This window comes from Gopherus flavomarginatus, chromosome 3 (assembly GCF_025201925.1).
Source record: "Gopherus flavomarginatus isolate rGopFla2 chromosome 3, rGopFla2.mat.asm, whole genome shotgun sequence".
In the NCBI taxonomy this organism is placed as follows: Eukaryota; Metazoa; Chordata; order Testudines; family Testudinidae; genus Gopherus; species Gopherus flavomarginatus.
The window spans coordinates 61,473,073-61,489,567 of NC_066619.1; the positions used below are offsets into that span (position 1 = coordinate 61,473,073).

General features: G+C 36.8%; 1 protein-coding gene across 5 annotated transcripts in view; it reads right to left on the bottom strand.

Annotated features, from left to right (window-relative positions):
* The window catches only part of MCTP1 (multiple C2 and transmembrane domain containing 1), a 543,194-nt gene that overhangs the window by 297,582 nt on the left and 229,117 nt on the right, over window positions 1–16,495 (bottom strand). For 4 of the 5 annotated variants that reach the window (XM_050943873.1, XM_050943872.1, XM_050943877.1 and 1 more), the window contains exons 4-6: window positions 13,233–13,312; window positions 12,103–12,211; window positions 2,835–2,873 (exon numbers count right to left, since the gene is read on the bottom strand). In XM_050943873.1, the coding sequence (XP_050799830.1) occupies window positions 2,835–2,873; window positions 12,103–12,211; window positions 13,233–13,312 (228 nt within the window). The remainder of the gene's footprint in view (window positions 1–2,834; window positions 2,874–12,102; window positions 12,212–13,232; window positions 13,313–16,495) is intronic. The other variant, XM_050943875.1, reaches the window with a different exon arrangement.

A 16,495-nucleotide genomic window follows, 5' to 3' on the forward strand; every position in this document is an offset into this window, starting at 1 on the left:
AGTCTATTTTTCCAATACATTTTCATAACCAACCAATTCAAGTTGATGTTCTTTGTTCATGAAAACTCTAATTATATTAATAGTTGTATCACAGTATTGTGTGCTGGAAACAACTTGGAAAGCTAGTACTGTGGGTTTCACTGCTTAGACACAGTGCTGACTCTCACAAGTACCAATTACAACAATTAATTACTGAAAACTATTTTTAGAATGTTTGAGGGAGTTTATAAAAGCAATTCATACCCCACAATCTGTAATCCAGATTCCCTTACTATCAGTGCAACTGTAAAGACCTTGGAAGGTTAAAAATGTACTTTATTTTAGATACCCCAAAAGTTAACTGTATTAGCTTTTCTAATAAATCATATCATGATTTTAGGGTCTGATATCTCAAGCTCCTAGGTCCACACATAAATACTATGTCCTACTGAAGAGGAGGTGGAGCAGAAGATTTCCCTCCTACACAATAATATAAAGTACCTATTTCCAGACATTCCTTAAATCTCAGTGATACTTCATTTAATATCGATCCATCCTGCATTTCAGATTACTGCAATTTTTGAAAGAAATTCTATGTTTGTGAAGACAAAAAAACATCTTTATTACAGATTGCTTTCTTTAAAAGGCAGCTGATTGAAGTTTCTCAGAGATTTGCAATTGTAAAAATAGTACCGGTGAAGATGGAGTAATGGGCAGAGTGCAACTGAAATGGCCTAAGATGCATAATAAATGCAGTTTATTACATGGCTATGCAATTTATAACCTATCACCATCATATATATGGGAGAAACATGTATGCATATTAACTCCAGTGAATCTGGCTTCAGTGAATTATAGATACATGAATACAATATTTAAATTAATACATTCCATATGTACCAAATCTTTTTATATGCATATCAGTGAGAGCCACAACTGTTAAATGAATTGCTGTTAAATAACTAACATGAAAGTGAATATAAAACAAATCATATAGGTAGGACATTTTGGAGAATTCTTAACTACGATATCATCAAGCATTTTGAATTATCAAGGCTGCTAACTGCCCATCGTCAAATGTAGATAAAACATGAGAAATTGCTTTTCAAACTAGGGGAGTCCCACTTGAATGAAGGTATACAACATCAGAAGTTAAAGCTTCATTTGCAGGATATGTAAACCAATGTGATTCACCAGCCCCACAACATTTCATTAGCACTTCAGAAGAACTCCAATCTGAGTTCCCTGTGTATTATGGAAATGGCTGGAAAATACTTAAATCACACTTTCATAGCACCTTCCATCTAAGAAGCTCAACTTTTGTACAAATGTCAATGAATTATTGTTCATCACACTACTATGAAATAATTACCTATCATCGTCATTTTACAGATTTGGAAAAGAAAAGAGAGGATAAGTGAACTGCTTAATCTTACATAGGAAGTTTATGTGAGTGCCAGGAACAGAATCCAGGAACTTGCAACCCTAGTTCTGTACTTTAAATGATTAAATGATAAATATATTGATTTAAGCATTTTCCATTGAGTATGTAATATAGAACTGCTTTCTGCAATGACAGTATAGTTAAGTTTGTTATACACTAGAAAAGTAAACCATAATTCAAAAAAAAAAAAAAAAGACTTGCCCTTGGATGGCTAATATGTTTTAAGGAATTTACAGGATAAACAGCTACACCTCTACCCTGATATAACACAACCCGATATAACACGAATTTATAACACAGCAAAGCAGTGCTCCGGGGGGCGGGGCTTCACACTCTGGTGGATCAAAGCAAGTTTGATTTAACGCAGTTTCACTTATAACGCAGTAAGATTTTTTGGCTCCCGAGGACAGCGTTATATCTAAGTAGAGGTGTATTCTCAAAATCAGAATTGGCAGTCAATTTCAAATCTTGGAGATGTTTTCCTACTTTTTTTTTTTAAAAGATACATAAATGAAAATGAGTACAACTCAAGAACAGTACCTATACTATATACAGTATATACTTCATCAGAAAGCACACTGTACTTCTGTGGTATCAGTTCCTAAAAAAAGCAAACACAAACTTTTAAAGCGTGCACTAAACTTTACAGAAACATGCACAGAAAATATGTAAAAATTAATTTTGTTTGGTGTTGGTGATCTCAGTCAAAGTCTTAGTAGCCAGATATGTACATTGCATACACAACCATAACTGCTTACACTATGGTAGAGAGTGTTAGCAGAAAGGCCAACATCTGAACTGGCTTGGAGATAGGCCTATGCAGCTACCACTTGTTACTCCCTGACCTGGTCCCTCAAAATAATGGTTGAGGCACATTGTTGGAATGGGGGTAGAGTAGGAAAACTTGACTACTCTTGTTTCTCCTGTGTCTGTCCTGTGGTTAGAGGATTTAATTCCTCAGAACTATCAAGCAAGAAACATTTGCAAGCATAATTTCAGTCAATTAAAATCAAATTCAAAAAAATAGTTAAAGTGATATTGGGACACAAAGACCCCCATATATCTTTCAGCTTAGCACATGAACTTTTATTTTTAGGCCCTGTTGTGTACAAGAAAAATTACCATACATGATAGATTACCAATGTTAGGGAAAACATTGCCATGTTTGCCAGTTACATAAATAACTTGAAGCGTTTGGATGAATTTGAGACAAGTTAAAAGGTTGTAAAAACACATTTGAGTAGTTTCATTATTACTGAAAAGGCTCACTCAGTTGTCCCCAAAATTATATAAAAATATAACTTCATAGAGAATAAATCCCGTGCCATTGCTTGCAATGCTAAGAGAGAGATTTAGTATGAAATCTCATTCTTCTAAAAATAATGCTAAAAGACCACACGCTAAGAATTACCTTACTTGATCTTTTCCAACTCTTCCTCCTTAGCATGGTCTGAAAATGAAATAAAGCATTTTAATTATCTTGTACTTTGACAGACATAGAAAAAAGGAGGCTAACTGTCTTCCAAAGGGACAATCCACATTTAACCACAGCTTCTGTTGTGACAACAGATATTTTCCAGTGACAACTACACAGGACTGAAATCAAAGCAACTAGAACCATCTCTCATACTCAAGCAAACCCTTCAGATGGATTTGGTTCTCCTAATATTTTTGGAGAAATTAGGATAATGAATACGAAGAATGTCTAAAATAAAAAACAGTAGGGAAGTGGATAAAGCAATGAAAAAAAATCAATTATTTTAAAAGCAATTGCAGTTTTTGACTGATCACTTGAGTAATAAGCTTTGAATTTTAGGAACACGTGCTCCAATACTTTAGAGTAGTCTAGTTCCTTTGCACAGCAGATACAGCCACAGGTGGATACCTTCTACATAATGGCATCCTTAGGTGGTGTGCAGCCACTATAGAATCTTTACTACTACCCTATTAGTTAGTGGTGCTGGGGATATGGTCAGGGAAAAGGTGTGTGACTGGGGCTCCCATGTGTCTGGATAATCCCTGGCCACCAGTGCAGCCTTTAGTTTGATCTTCCTTGCTCCAGAGTCCAGGCTAGTGCCTGCTAATCCTAGGATCAGGTGAACACAAAGGCTGCTTAAAGAAGTTGTTCTCTGCCCATCTCCAGACTTGCACCAAGCTCTCCTTGGCTGCTCAAGAGACTTTGGCCAATTGAAATTTTTCTGGATTTTATTTTCAGCTGGTAAGAAATTAGAACATTCTCAAAATTTAGTTGCTGTGCTATGAAGCACTGATCATGTTCTGCCTTTTCTATAATTAAATTTTATCCACAGTACTGAGAAGCAATAGGTTTCCTAAGCTGTCAAGTGTCTAGTCAGGATATCGTATACTAAAACTGCTAAAGAATTGAAGGTCTCCAATAACTTTTTATTATTGGCACACTACACTTTCTGGCATTAATCTTACAAAATTATGATATTTGTTCTGACTCATTTTTAAACAAATGGGCCCACATGATATTCCCTGAATAATTGGTCAAAATTTAGCAATCCCAGAAATCATTCGCTGTCGTTTCTGAGGGCGGACACAAATTCTTAAATCACTGAACAGGATAGATGCAGGGGGACAATTTAGCTGAGTTCCAACAGCCACATCAAGCATTTTATTTGAGCAATTAAGTTGTGCACCTTATATTCATAAAAAGGTTAATGTTATTTTAGCAATGTAAGTTTTCATTTAGTGTGAATAAATAAAATGGCATTAAGTTCACTGAACTTTTTGTCCCTTGCAAAATAAGCAAATCGTGCACTATGCTTAATTTTAGTCACTTTCTTTTTCAGGTGGCCAGAAAAGAGATTTAAAATATGAGATTTCACTGACAGGAAATAAAAATACTGCATGGAGGAAAAAGGGTGGAGGAGGAGAAAGATGCATGTTATTGATAATCTTAAAATAAATGATGAGACTTTTCCATATCAAAAATAAAACCTTGTTTAACTGGAAAATTGGAAGAAAACTGGTTAACCCATGTGTATTTATTTAAGCTGCTAAAGATAGTTTAAGCCTAAAGGGCCAAATTCTGTCCTCAATAAATAATACTCAAATCTCAGCAAGTACTTTTCATCCACAGATGTCAAAGGGCTTTACAATGTTGGGTAAGTATTATTATCTTTATTTTTACAAACAGGAAAACTGAGGCACAGAGAAGTTAAGTAACTTGAGTAAGGTCACACTCTGAGTCAATTGCAGAGCCAAGACTAGAACTAAGATCTCCTGAGTCCTATTCAGTGTTCCACACTGCCACATACTCAATACAGTGTGTTTTGGATCACATTCTAAATGAGGAGAGAATTGGGCCCCAAGTCTAAATCAGATAGAAATCTATACTATTTAATCTCTGAGAAATGTATTTTATATTCTAGCTACAGAAACGCATAATTGTACATTTAAGCTTATCAATATTAAAACATAGGCTGTTGCAGTACAAGTTTAAAGTTGTAGTAATAACAATCTGATCAACTTTTCTTAGAAGTCAATAAAATAAATGCATAAAACAAAACAGACTGATAGATGAGCTGCAGGAAATGGTATCATTTGAAAACATTCCATGACCTGAATCCATTCCACTCTTTCATTGTCTTTTTCTGTGATATTATTAACCTTTAGACAGATACATAAATATTACAGAGGTAAAACATAATAGAATTCAAGTGAACAAACAAATCAGCTGCATTTTAACAATGGGTATATTTTTTCTAAAATCAAACTAAGATTATGCATCATTTGGGATAAACCACTTCAGAAATAAATCAGTAAGATAGACTGTATTTGCATTCATCAGTAACAGCCTTTTAACAATCGTATATTTGAGAATTTTTAGCTTTTATTTTATTTTTAATCTTCCAACATTAGCCAAGCAGTTTATAGTTCTAGAAGACAGAAAGGAACATGCAGCTCAAACAAACTTACAGTTACTTTGTAAGTTCTCCAGTGATGAAATCTGTGCATTGAACTTTGCTAGAAAAAATCTCACACATGCATAATAGCACAAATGACCATAATAAAGGACACAAGTTTACAAGAGCGACACCAATATGCTTTTCAGATCAGTATGCATGCAGTTGTAAATTATATATAGCCATGCTTTACATTACACTTTACAAAACAAATATTTATCATAAACAAATACAGTGAGTTAAATAAACAAACAAGCTTTATTCTTACATGACTCAGATAATTTTAAAGCTAATTGTAGGCCTCATTTTTTCTAATTAGATTTTTTAAAATCTAAAATCATTCATACAGTACTGCTTAATTTTGGTAATTAGAAATAGCATTTTTCTAGTGCTTCTCATATTTTACTTTTCTCAACTCTTCTTTTGCTTGCAATGATTATCCAAACTGCCAGACTACACAATGACAAATGATTCAAACTGCATTATTCATGGAAGCAAAGGACAGTGTTAGCACCACACAATAAATACACAAGATTTTCTGATTTAGAATTGTTGGAACTAGTGCTACTGCAACTAATATATATTTAGCATCCACTTCTGGAAAGCAACTCAAGAAAAATAGCTTTTATAGTTAAAATGGCCCTAAAACTATAGAACTACAATTTTTATTCATGATATTTTAATAATACATTGTGAATGTACTTATACCAATATTGTACTGAATTTCTTTTAAGCTAAGGTCTCTTTTTTCTCTTAGAAGAAATATTGGAAATTTAGAATATTTAGCATAACTTTACACAGTTTATAGCATCTCACTCTTCCCAGTACCTAACATGCTTTCGCAGATTTTCTGTATTTTAGAAAGTAACAATTTTTTATGTGAGGAAACTGGATACATCAGCTGCAGATCAGAAAGAAGAGCCTCTCACCAGCCAGTATTTTTGACATTGCATCCCATCAGAACTTCTCTCAGGTAGATAAACCAGAGAAACTGGAGAGAAGAGCGAGTACGTGCAAGACTGGGTGTCACTCACCTCTCTTTTGGGTATTTCTAAGCTACAAAGGCTAGGCACCCTAAAATCAAACACCTACTATTCTTGAATCAATACTGTTTGATGTTTTCAGTGTTCCACATTTGTATCACACATCTGTTTGCACAGATAAGAATATACAACATGCTTAAAAATATTTTCACCACCTCCAGGACTAACTCTAAACCGACTGTGTTTCCCTACAACATAGAACCAAAACACCTTAATATTTCACAAATGGGATAAAAGGATGTGGCTCCATCCACTATTCAGTCACATAACTTTTGATGGTCTATCAAGAGTAAACACTTGAAGCCTTATCTTCTTTCAACACACTATGGTTAAAATATTTAGCCGCCATGATACTCCAAATCCTTCTGGTTTGGGGAGCAAAAGATCATATCAAGCTTTGTAATCTGCATCACAAATGCATCAAACAACATTATAGTTCAAAGGTTCATAATTACTGGCAATGTCTGTTCGGGAGAGGCTGAAGAGAGGAACAGAATCCATGCAGGAGGCATGAGTACCAAGACTAATCTCCACTGCTGAATGATGATGTAAAAGTTGCAGAGCTCCTAGTGCACTATCCTTCAGGTCAGTAGCATAGGGATACTTTACCCATGGAACCTAAGGATGTTTCTGAACATGTTTCTAAAACACAATACTTCTAACTCCAGTATTTATAGCTATTAGAACACGTTTGGAGATGCTCCAAAGATTTCAGTCCTATTCCAAAGTACACTTTAATAGGTATACTGTACCTATACAGATGGTAGAGTATAAAGGAAAATTATTTACTCAAACACTACAGACCATCTGCTCTCATTACTTACTCTGGGACCATATATGTTATTTGAATAATTATTTTACAAGGACCACATCTTGCCTATGAAGATGCATAGGAGTAACTAAGGAAAAGGTTTTGCTTTATATCTCTAATATAATTAATTGTCTCGTGAATCTCATCTACATTTAATTCCCTGAAAACTACCCTCATTATTACAAGACCTTTTAAAAGAACACCTTAGGATGATGATTTAATTGGAATGAAATAAGTTTTTTAAATCTCTATGTGTACATAAAATAAATAAGTAAATAACAGAGAAGCTGAACGCAAGATCCATTGCATCTTGAATCTTTAAATAATTGATGCATTCTTACGAACCAACTCAGCGTTAAGTTGGTAAGTCCTCTTTCCCTCATGGTGACACAAACTCTTTTAATCGAACTTTGCCAGAACTTTACTCCAATATGCATAGCTTGGCATGCTATTTTTAAAAAAGAAATTCCATCCTCATATTACAATAGAATAATGAAGGTCGCAGACCTCTTCAAAATGGGAGGTACCAAACGATCACAGTTTGAATGGAAGAACAAAATTGTACCTTTTGCTAAAATAATATATAGAAAGTAAATGGAGTTGAAGATCTAATATAACAGCATGTCTTCTCTTTGCTACCATCATAATCCACTGAATCTGGAAGAGGCTGCTAGCTAGCCAACCTATGCACTCCTGTCCCTTCTCACATTCAATTTCTATCCCATAAGGTAAAAATCCTGTTGAGGGGCAGGAATGAAGACGCCATGCTGTCATGAGATGATATTCAGAATATTTAGATTTCACTGTGTAATGGATGGTTATTCTTTCTGAATAGTGACTAGCACAATATATGTCTGTGTTTGAGTATGTGTGTAAAAATAAAAAAAAATTGTAGAATGTTACTTTCTACATCAGAAGTTTTCCTTCTTCTGACTGTTAAACTTTGAGCAACAGGGTTGTTGCCAAATAGCTCAGTAATACCTGCTTTAATGACAAATTTTAATCTCAGATATGTTTTACAATTTATTATCAGAAATAGTTGTCATGATGCACATTTGTAGGATATTGTGCTGAGCAAAATGGATGAAGCAATTGTTTAAAAGAGACAATGCATTTTCATTTTTTGAATGTGCACACAATAGGTGTGTCCTTTTTTCAGACAACTCTTACAGAATATCATGAGGGTGCTTAATGGTGGGAGAATTGTTTTCAGAATTCTAACTCTACAGCATTCCAGGTACCAGGCATACACATTCATGTACTGGTGGTTTAATTATAGCTGAAGGAAAAATGAAAAACAGTGTTTCAGTCCTCCACAGCCTTCCTCATCTTGTAAGTAGATAGTAGTTGTATGACGCTCCAGCAAGACTATGTACTACTTACTACAATCCTGTATTAAATAGGGTAAAATACAGCCTGCAGAAGACCATGGAGACAAACTTTTTTTTCTGTTCTCCTACCTACTTAATCACTTAGCTTGGTTTACTTGACCTCTGATGGTTGCTTCAGGTAGTAAGACTTTTTATGTTTGATTGTTGGCTGTGGTGAGCAGATTTTACACTCCCTATTGAACACTGAAAAAGTTCCTCCTCTACCTTGGTGGGTCCTGCACTTATTGGCAGATTTGCTCACCTCAGTGATCTTCCCCACAGTCTGGATCAACTCCTCCTGTGTCTGATCAGGAGTTGGGAGGTTTGGGGGGAACCCAGGCCCACCCTCTACTCCGGGTTCCAGTCCAGGGCCCTGTGGATTGCAGCTGTCTATAGTGCCTCTTGTAACAGCTGCATAACAGCTACAACTCCCTGGGCTACTTCCCCATGGCCTCCTCCAAACACCTTCTTTATCCTCACCACAGGACCTTCCTCCTGGTGTCTGATAACACTTGTACTCCTTAGTCCTCCAGCAGCACAGCCTCTCACTCTCAGCTCCTTGTGCCTCTTACTCCCAGCTCCTCACAGGCACTTCCTCTCCTCTGGCTCCTCCTCACCTGACTGGAGCGAGCTCCTTTTTAAACCCAGGTGCCCTGATTAGCCTGCCTTGATTGGCTGCAAGTGTTCTAATCAGCCTGTCTGCCTTAATTGGTTCTAGCAGGTTCCTGATTACTCTAGTGCAGTCCCTGCTCTGGTCACTCAGGGAACAGAAAACTACTCATCCAGTGACCAGTATATTTGCCCTCTGCCAGACTCCTGTACCCCACTGGTCTGGGTCTGTCACAACACCCAGAAGATTAAAAGGATTGTTTCAATTTTGGTGTTTAGGAATGAGTACTAAATATTTCTTGAAATCTATTTCACATTGTCATAAACAGATAGCTAAGGGTTAATGTCTCTTTCACCTGAAGCACCTGACCAGAGGACCAATCAGGAAACCGGATTTTTTCAACTCTGGGTGGAGGAAAGTTTGTGTCTGAGTCTTTGTCTGTCTGCTTGCTTTTCTTTCAGCTTTGAGAAGTGATTTCTGTTTTCTAATCTTCTGTTTCCAAGTTGTAAGGACAAAGAGATCAAATAGTGAGTTATATGGTTTCTTTTCTTTGGTATTTACATTAATATAGTTGCTGGAGTGCTTTGATTTGTATTCTTTTTGAATAAGGCTGTTTATTCAATATTCTTTTAAGCAATTGACCCTGTATTTGTCACCTTAATATAGAGAGACCATTTTTATGTATTTTTCTTTCTTTTTACATAAAGCTTTCTTTTTAAGACCTGTTGGAGTTTTTCTTTAGTGGGAAATTCCAGGGGGTTGGGTCTGCAGCTCACCAGGGAATTGGTGGGAGGAAGAAGTCAGAGGGAGATCTGGGTGTGTTAAATTTATTCGCCTGACTTTGCATACCCTCTGGGTGAGGGGGGAAAGAGAGATTAACTCTCGGTAATTCTGTTCTCCAGGACTGGGAACGGGGAGGGTGGAGTCCCTCTGCTTAGATTCACGGAGGTTGCTTCTGTGTATCTCTCCAGGAGCACCTGGAGGGGGGAAGGGAAAAGATTTCTTTCCCTTTGTTGTGAGACTCAAGGGTTTGGGTCTTGGGGTCCCCAGGGAAGGTTTTTGGGGGGGGACCAGAGTGCCCCAAAACACTCTAGATTTTTGGGTGGTGGCAGCAGTACCAGGTCCAAGCTGGTAACTAAGCTTGGAGGTTTTCATGCTAACCCCCATATTTTGGACGCTAAGGTCCAAATCTGGGACTAGGTTTTGACACACATAAAATATATTTATAATTCAGAACAAAGACAAATATGTCAACCCAAATTCCATGAACCACTGGGTATGTTCTTATGTGGCCCACTGAGAGGGTGAATGGAAAAGGCAGTGGGGAGGATTTACCATCATACAGTGGGCCTTAAAACTCATCTCACTATCTAACTTGTCAAGGGGCTGATGCTGCTTTCCAGAAAGGATTCTCTCCACTTCCTTTGTGAAATTCTAGGGAATAGACTAAGGTTTCCCATTAATTTGAGTCCTTCATGAGATTACAACAATTTTCTGCCCCTGTGGGTGTAAAAATATGTGTTATAGGAAAGAGAATCCATGTTATTTTACAGGCACTGTTCAAACTGTAATTAATTTCTACATTTCTAATTTAGTTAAATTTCTAATGGAAATTGGCCAGCAGTGCTTGTAACTCAAAAGTCAACAGGAGAAAAGATCCAAACTAAATGCTAAATGTACATTATATTGGCATTTGGAATAACATTTTCAAAATCACCTACGTGTCTTAGACTCGAAACTCAATACGACATACACTTTCAGAAATTTTACACAAAAGATCAAATTTAATGACAGAGGTAATAATAAAGGGGTCCACAAAAAATAAAAAATTGGCAAATCTTGTAGGAAAGCTCAAGTTTTCTGTATCTAATGGCCAAAATGCCCACATAATGTCAACATTTTCCAGCGTTTTAAAGTGCTCATTTTGTTGTTACTGCTGTATCCTCTCGGATTCTATGAAACGTCATCCTTTGAATGAAAAGTGATAGCTTTGCAGTCAGCATAAATAAATAAAAGCAAATATGCTCAGGAATAAAAATTGACACAATATACATGTTAATTTTTCATTACATAACTTTCTCATATTTTTAAAAGCTATAGTTACATCCATGTTCTGTACTGGAAACTAAATAAAATTGTATCTCTTTATATATTTTAACTGAAAATGAGAGAGAACTAGTTTATGAAGTTGTGAATCGGGTTTAATATGTTGCAAATTTCACAAATTCTTTCTTGAAGCAAATAGCTACCTGGTATAAGCTTGACAGTGAAAATCCATCCTGACCAAAAAAATGCTTGTTTAAGTTATTTAATGTATTTATTTTTGTGCTGCTCCCAATCTCTGAATCCTTGTTCTTGACCATCATTTTTGTGCCATGCCCTTGTGTTTTACATGCCATGATGGATAAGTAAATTACATTAAGTGTAGAAAAAAAAGGGTTATTTTATTTATGGCACTTTACTAAGACATCAAAAAATATCCAGTGTTTTCACCATTAAATGCCAAGAAGCAGAAATTCTAATTATTACAAGTTTCCCTCTTCATTCCAACACTGGAATATCTCTGAAATGTTGACGCACTAGGTCCAAAATTCTTTAATAAGAAAATGGTTCATCAGTGCACTTCCATATTAATTACTAATATTCACCTGGAATTTTGTTTGAGACTGTTGTACATTTATGTTCCACCCAGATCCCTCACTGTTTTCACCAGAGGATCTGATATGAAGTATGACACTTTTCTCAAATGCATGATAAACACTGATCAATAGTGTCTACTTATAACAAATTTGTTTCAAGATTGCAGTCTCCTCTTCTTATGCTACTACTCATATGACCATGGAAGGACCATATCATCTATGTTCTGTACGCAAAAACAGGTTAATACTTACTTGTTGAAACTTTTAAACTTACCACTTCTCTCTGTCCTTCCTTGGGAGTCAGTAGAACTGATAATAATATAGAACCCAGATCATGGTCAGGGTAGTGAGGATCCTTCAAAGACAAGGTGATATCTGTTGACCTAGCAGACCAAAAGACAAACATTTATTCTGAATTTTGAGCACCAGTTTAATGATGTTTCTGAAGCATCAGGCTCAACAGAATCCACATTTTATATGAAACAACTTAGAAAATAATTTTTACAGATCAATTACTTTAATGAATTTTAGTTTATTTCTATTCTTAAGGACAGACATCTAAATACATTTTTGTAAGAGCCAGCATGTCTCAAACCTAGATCTGCTGAGCTGCCAGGCAGTGAACGTCTCCATACTGCTACCCAGCAGCAGCTATAACCAGCTCATGCACCACTATCCATGACTTGCTGTGGACACAGATCATGGGAAGTCCTGCCTCAAGAGGTCTGCAAGGCAGCAGCCTCACTGCTACTGATTAGCTCCCTGCTGTATATAAATCCAAGAGCTGTTCCAGGAAGTGTCCTGGCAACAGCACACATCTCCTGTAGCTGCCACAATCATTCCATTCATGTTCTTGAAGTCCTGGCTTCAACCTCAGCTTCATTTGGACCTTTCCTCCTGACCCAGCCGTTGAAACCTGACTCAGACTCTGATCCTTGGTATCAACCCCAGCCTGGAACTTGATTATGAATTCCTCTGCTACTCTCAGCCTCAGATTTGACCTTGCTCAAACCCTTGGTCCCAACTGCCCTTCCTGACAATTTCACACTTTCCAAGCAGCTTGTATATACTGAAGCAATTCAATCAGAAGAAAACTAAATTTAAGAACAAGATGTGGTACAGCTCAGAACAAAAACCATGGGAACAGAAATAAAATGGCTGTCTCCTAAGCCATCTGTAGATACTGCAGCAAGTGTTATGTATGATGACTTAACACAGTATTATTAACATTAATGTTACAGCAATGCTCCAAGGCTATGTGTCCTTTCCCTGTTAGCTGAAGTGGCAGCTAGTTATTTTTAAGCATCTTGAAAATTCTATTTGTAATGCCACACGGATGAGATTAGTTGACACCTCAAGGACTGTGCATATATGACTCCATGGACTTTCACACCTACATCATACCTGTTTAATTCTAGTGACGTGAGATCCATAAAAGCTGAGCCAATAAAGTCATCCTGAAATCCAAAATCATAATCAAAGACCTAAGACATACAAGAGAAGAAAGTATTTCCAGTATTAGAAAACTTTTTTTGAAACTTCCTTAATTAATAAATGTTTCTTAAGTGTCCATTTCTCAGAGTGGATTTTCATCCTGTTAAAGCAGGATTACCATAGGGTTCATGCCTATCTGAGGTAAGTAAATTAAAATTTGAAGCTGCTCATTTAAAGTTCAATGTGCCTATTTCTGGAAATGTCCAAGGAACTATCAGATCTGGACTGCATAAAATTAATAATATCAACCTTCTATGACAGAACAAGCCATTTTATAACAAATCCATTGAGACTGAAGAGGAAAAACAGATGCAAGAGATTTAAAAAAAAACCCGCAGATTAAGCATCCAGGTTATGAATTATACCTAAATTGTTGCATTGAGTAATTCTATAAAGCACAGGCTGGAGAGCTGAGATATAGTTGTCAGAAGCAAATGGACTGTGGTGGAAGTATTAGTACTGATAATACACCGCAAGCAGTATAATTTTGCAAGGTGCTTTATAGAATTTTCTTTAAAAAGGAATTACAATCTAAATTAAGCAATTAGGAAATTTACATATGGGGATTTTTATCACTAGAAAAATTAATAAATCAGTATGTGGTGGCTGTTAGCCGACCTGTCTACCACGAGAGGATGACAGATCTCATGAAGCATCTAAACCAGGGTGGCCAAACTGTGGCTCATGAGCCATATGCAGCTCTTTTACAGTTAAAGTGCAGCTCGCAGAGCTCCCCTCCCCATTCTCCACCTACTAGACGGGGGGCAGGGGGGAGGTTGATGTTATCGGATTTAAGTATGACCATGCAAACCATTGTTGCTACCATTGTTATATAAAAGCAAGGAATCCTTTACAAAGTGTGACACGTGGCCAGAAATGGTTAAGCAGCTTACAGGCTAAATGACTCAAAGCCAACCATTAGAGACGTGTTTAGAAGAGTATGTAACCAGTAATTAGGGCCATTCCATGGTAGATAGGCTAGAACTCTGAAATGCAAACCTATATTGTTAGAAATTGGAGGCGATACTAATTGTATGTATGTACCCATATCTTGTCAAATGTTAGCCATGTAAACACACTGTTTCTGTCTGTCACTATAGCTGATTTAAAGATCAAAAGGGAATATTAACATCTAGATGAATCTTGGGTGAAATAATGTCACTGTCTATATGTCTCTTTAAAGTTTGTGATAGATTGCCTAATGGATGAATTGCCTTGTGTTAATTTGGGTAGCTAATTTCCAATGATGCTTAGGAAATAGGTTTACATCAAAGTATCCACGATTGCCTATTGCTTGCCTAAGGACTCCTAACTGTATAAAGATGCCTTGGGTCCCAATTCTTTTTATCTCAGATCTACTTAATGCTTCAGGCAGTGGACACTGAAGCCCAAGATTGAGATCTCAAATCCCAAATTGGAACACCCGGAATATAAACATTGGACTATAACCTATGAACCAATTCTGAAAGAACTCTTTGAAACTACAAAGCTCACCATCTCCGCTACGAATCTGGATGTCAAAAACCATTACAAGTTACACTGAATCTCAAGAATTGTACTTATGTCTGGATGTATACTGATCTTTTAACCAGTACTCACTCTCTTTTCTTCTTTAATAAATTTTAGTTTAGTTAATAAGAATTGCCTGTAAGCATGTATTTGGGTAAGTTCTGGAATATTCATTAACCTGGGAAGTAATGTGTCCGATCCTTTGGGATTGGTAGGACTTTTTTATATGATGAATAAGATTTTCAGTAATCCTCATCATATTTGACTTGGTTGTCTGGGTGGAGGCCCAAGGCCGAGTTGTTTTAAGGGAACTGTGTGTTGGCTTCTGGGTAACCAGTAAGGTATTATAGAAGCTGTTTTGTGCTGACTTGGTAAATCTAAGTATTGGAATATCCACCAGCTTTTGAGATTGCCTGCCCCTTTATTTGCAGTTCACCCTAATTGAGTGATCTCAGCTGGCTACCCTGGGACTCCAGTCACAGGTGAAGATCAGAACTTCTGCCTTGCAATGAGGTGGTGGGGTAGGGGCTTCTTCCCAGTGGGAAGGGGGGCCTCGGGGCTTCAGCCTTGTGGAGTGCACCTGCCGGGACTCAGAGCTTCAGCAGAGCAAGGCTGAAACCCCGAGGCCTGTCAGGCACCTCCCACAGGGATGAAACCCTGAGCCCGGCAACTGTGCCCCCTCTCTCAAACTTCTGAAGATTGTTGTATGTGTTGTATGAGTAAGTTTGGCCACTCCTGATCTAGACAAACCTCTTACAGAAACCTGGAGAGGAGTCTGTGGCCATTGTACATATTAGTGCCAATGGTGTGGGGATAATTATCCTCTCTCATGTTAAAAGCCGGGGAAAGGACCTTGTTGAGGATATGAATACGAAAAAAGAAAAGAAAAGAAAAGAAAAGAAAAGAAAACACAAAACTGTTACGAGTTACACAAACAAAAATCTAGAAAAGTGAGGGCCCAGTGATGCCACCTTTACTCATGTTAACTCCAATAGAACCGCTACTGAAGATGGCATAAATCAGGCTTTGAAATATCACAACACTAACATTATATCAGATAATATAGAACAGTGTAAAGGACATGCAACAAACTGCATGATCTCTGTTTGATTCACTAACAAATCATTACCTGGATAGTGAGAGAGAAAGTTATTCTTAATCAGATATATTCAAATTAAATCTCACAGGTAAGTAAATATGAAAAAGCTAACAACCATACCTATGTGAACACCAAGAGCCTCAGTGTTCCCCTTTCTCACAATATATACTCTATAAAAACAAAGACAATGGGTTTATTTACTCTGCTAATGAAGATACAGGCAAAGGATGAGTTTAAAAAAATTGGAGAAAAATGCATTTCTTGGATGATTATCTACATTCAATTCCAACTGACTTTTATACACATCTTAAAATACAGATCTTGAAGATGAATTACTAAGTTCTTAACTCACATATCAAGATGAAAACTTGTTTTAAAATCAACTTTTGCAGCTGTGCATCATTTTCTGCGAGATATAGTATTTGAAATTCAGCTGTTTTGTTCAGAGTACAAACACATCATTGTATCAAGCAGTACAGCCTCCCCTGAATGATCAAAATGCTTTTTACTGTTCCTTTGAGTCACTGTAGTAATTTGATACCTTAGTGGGGGACTGCAGTTATTC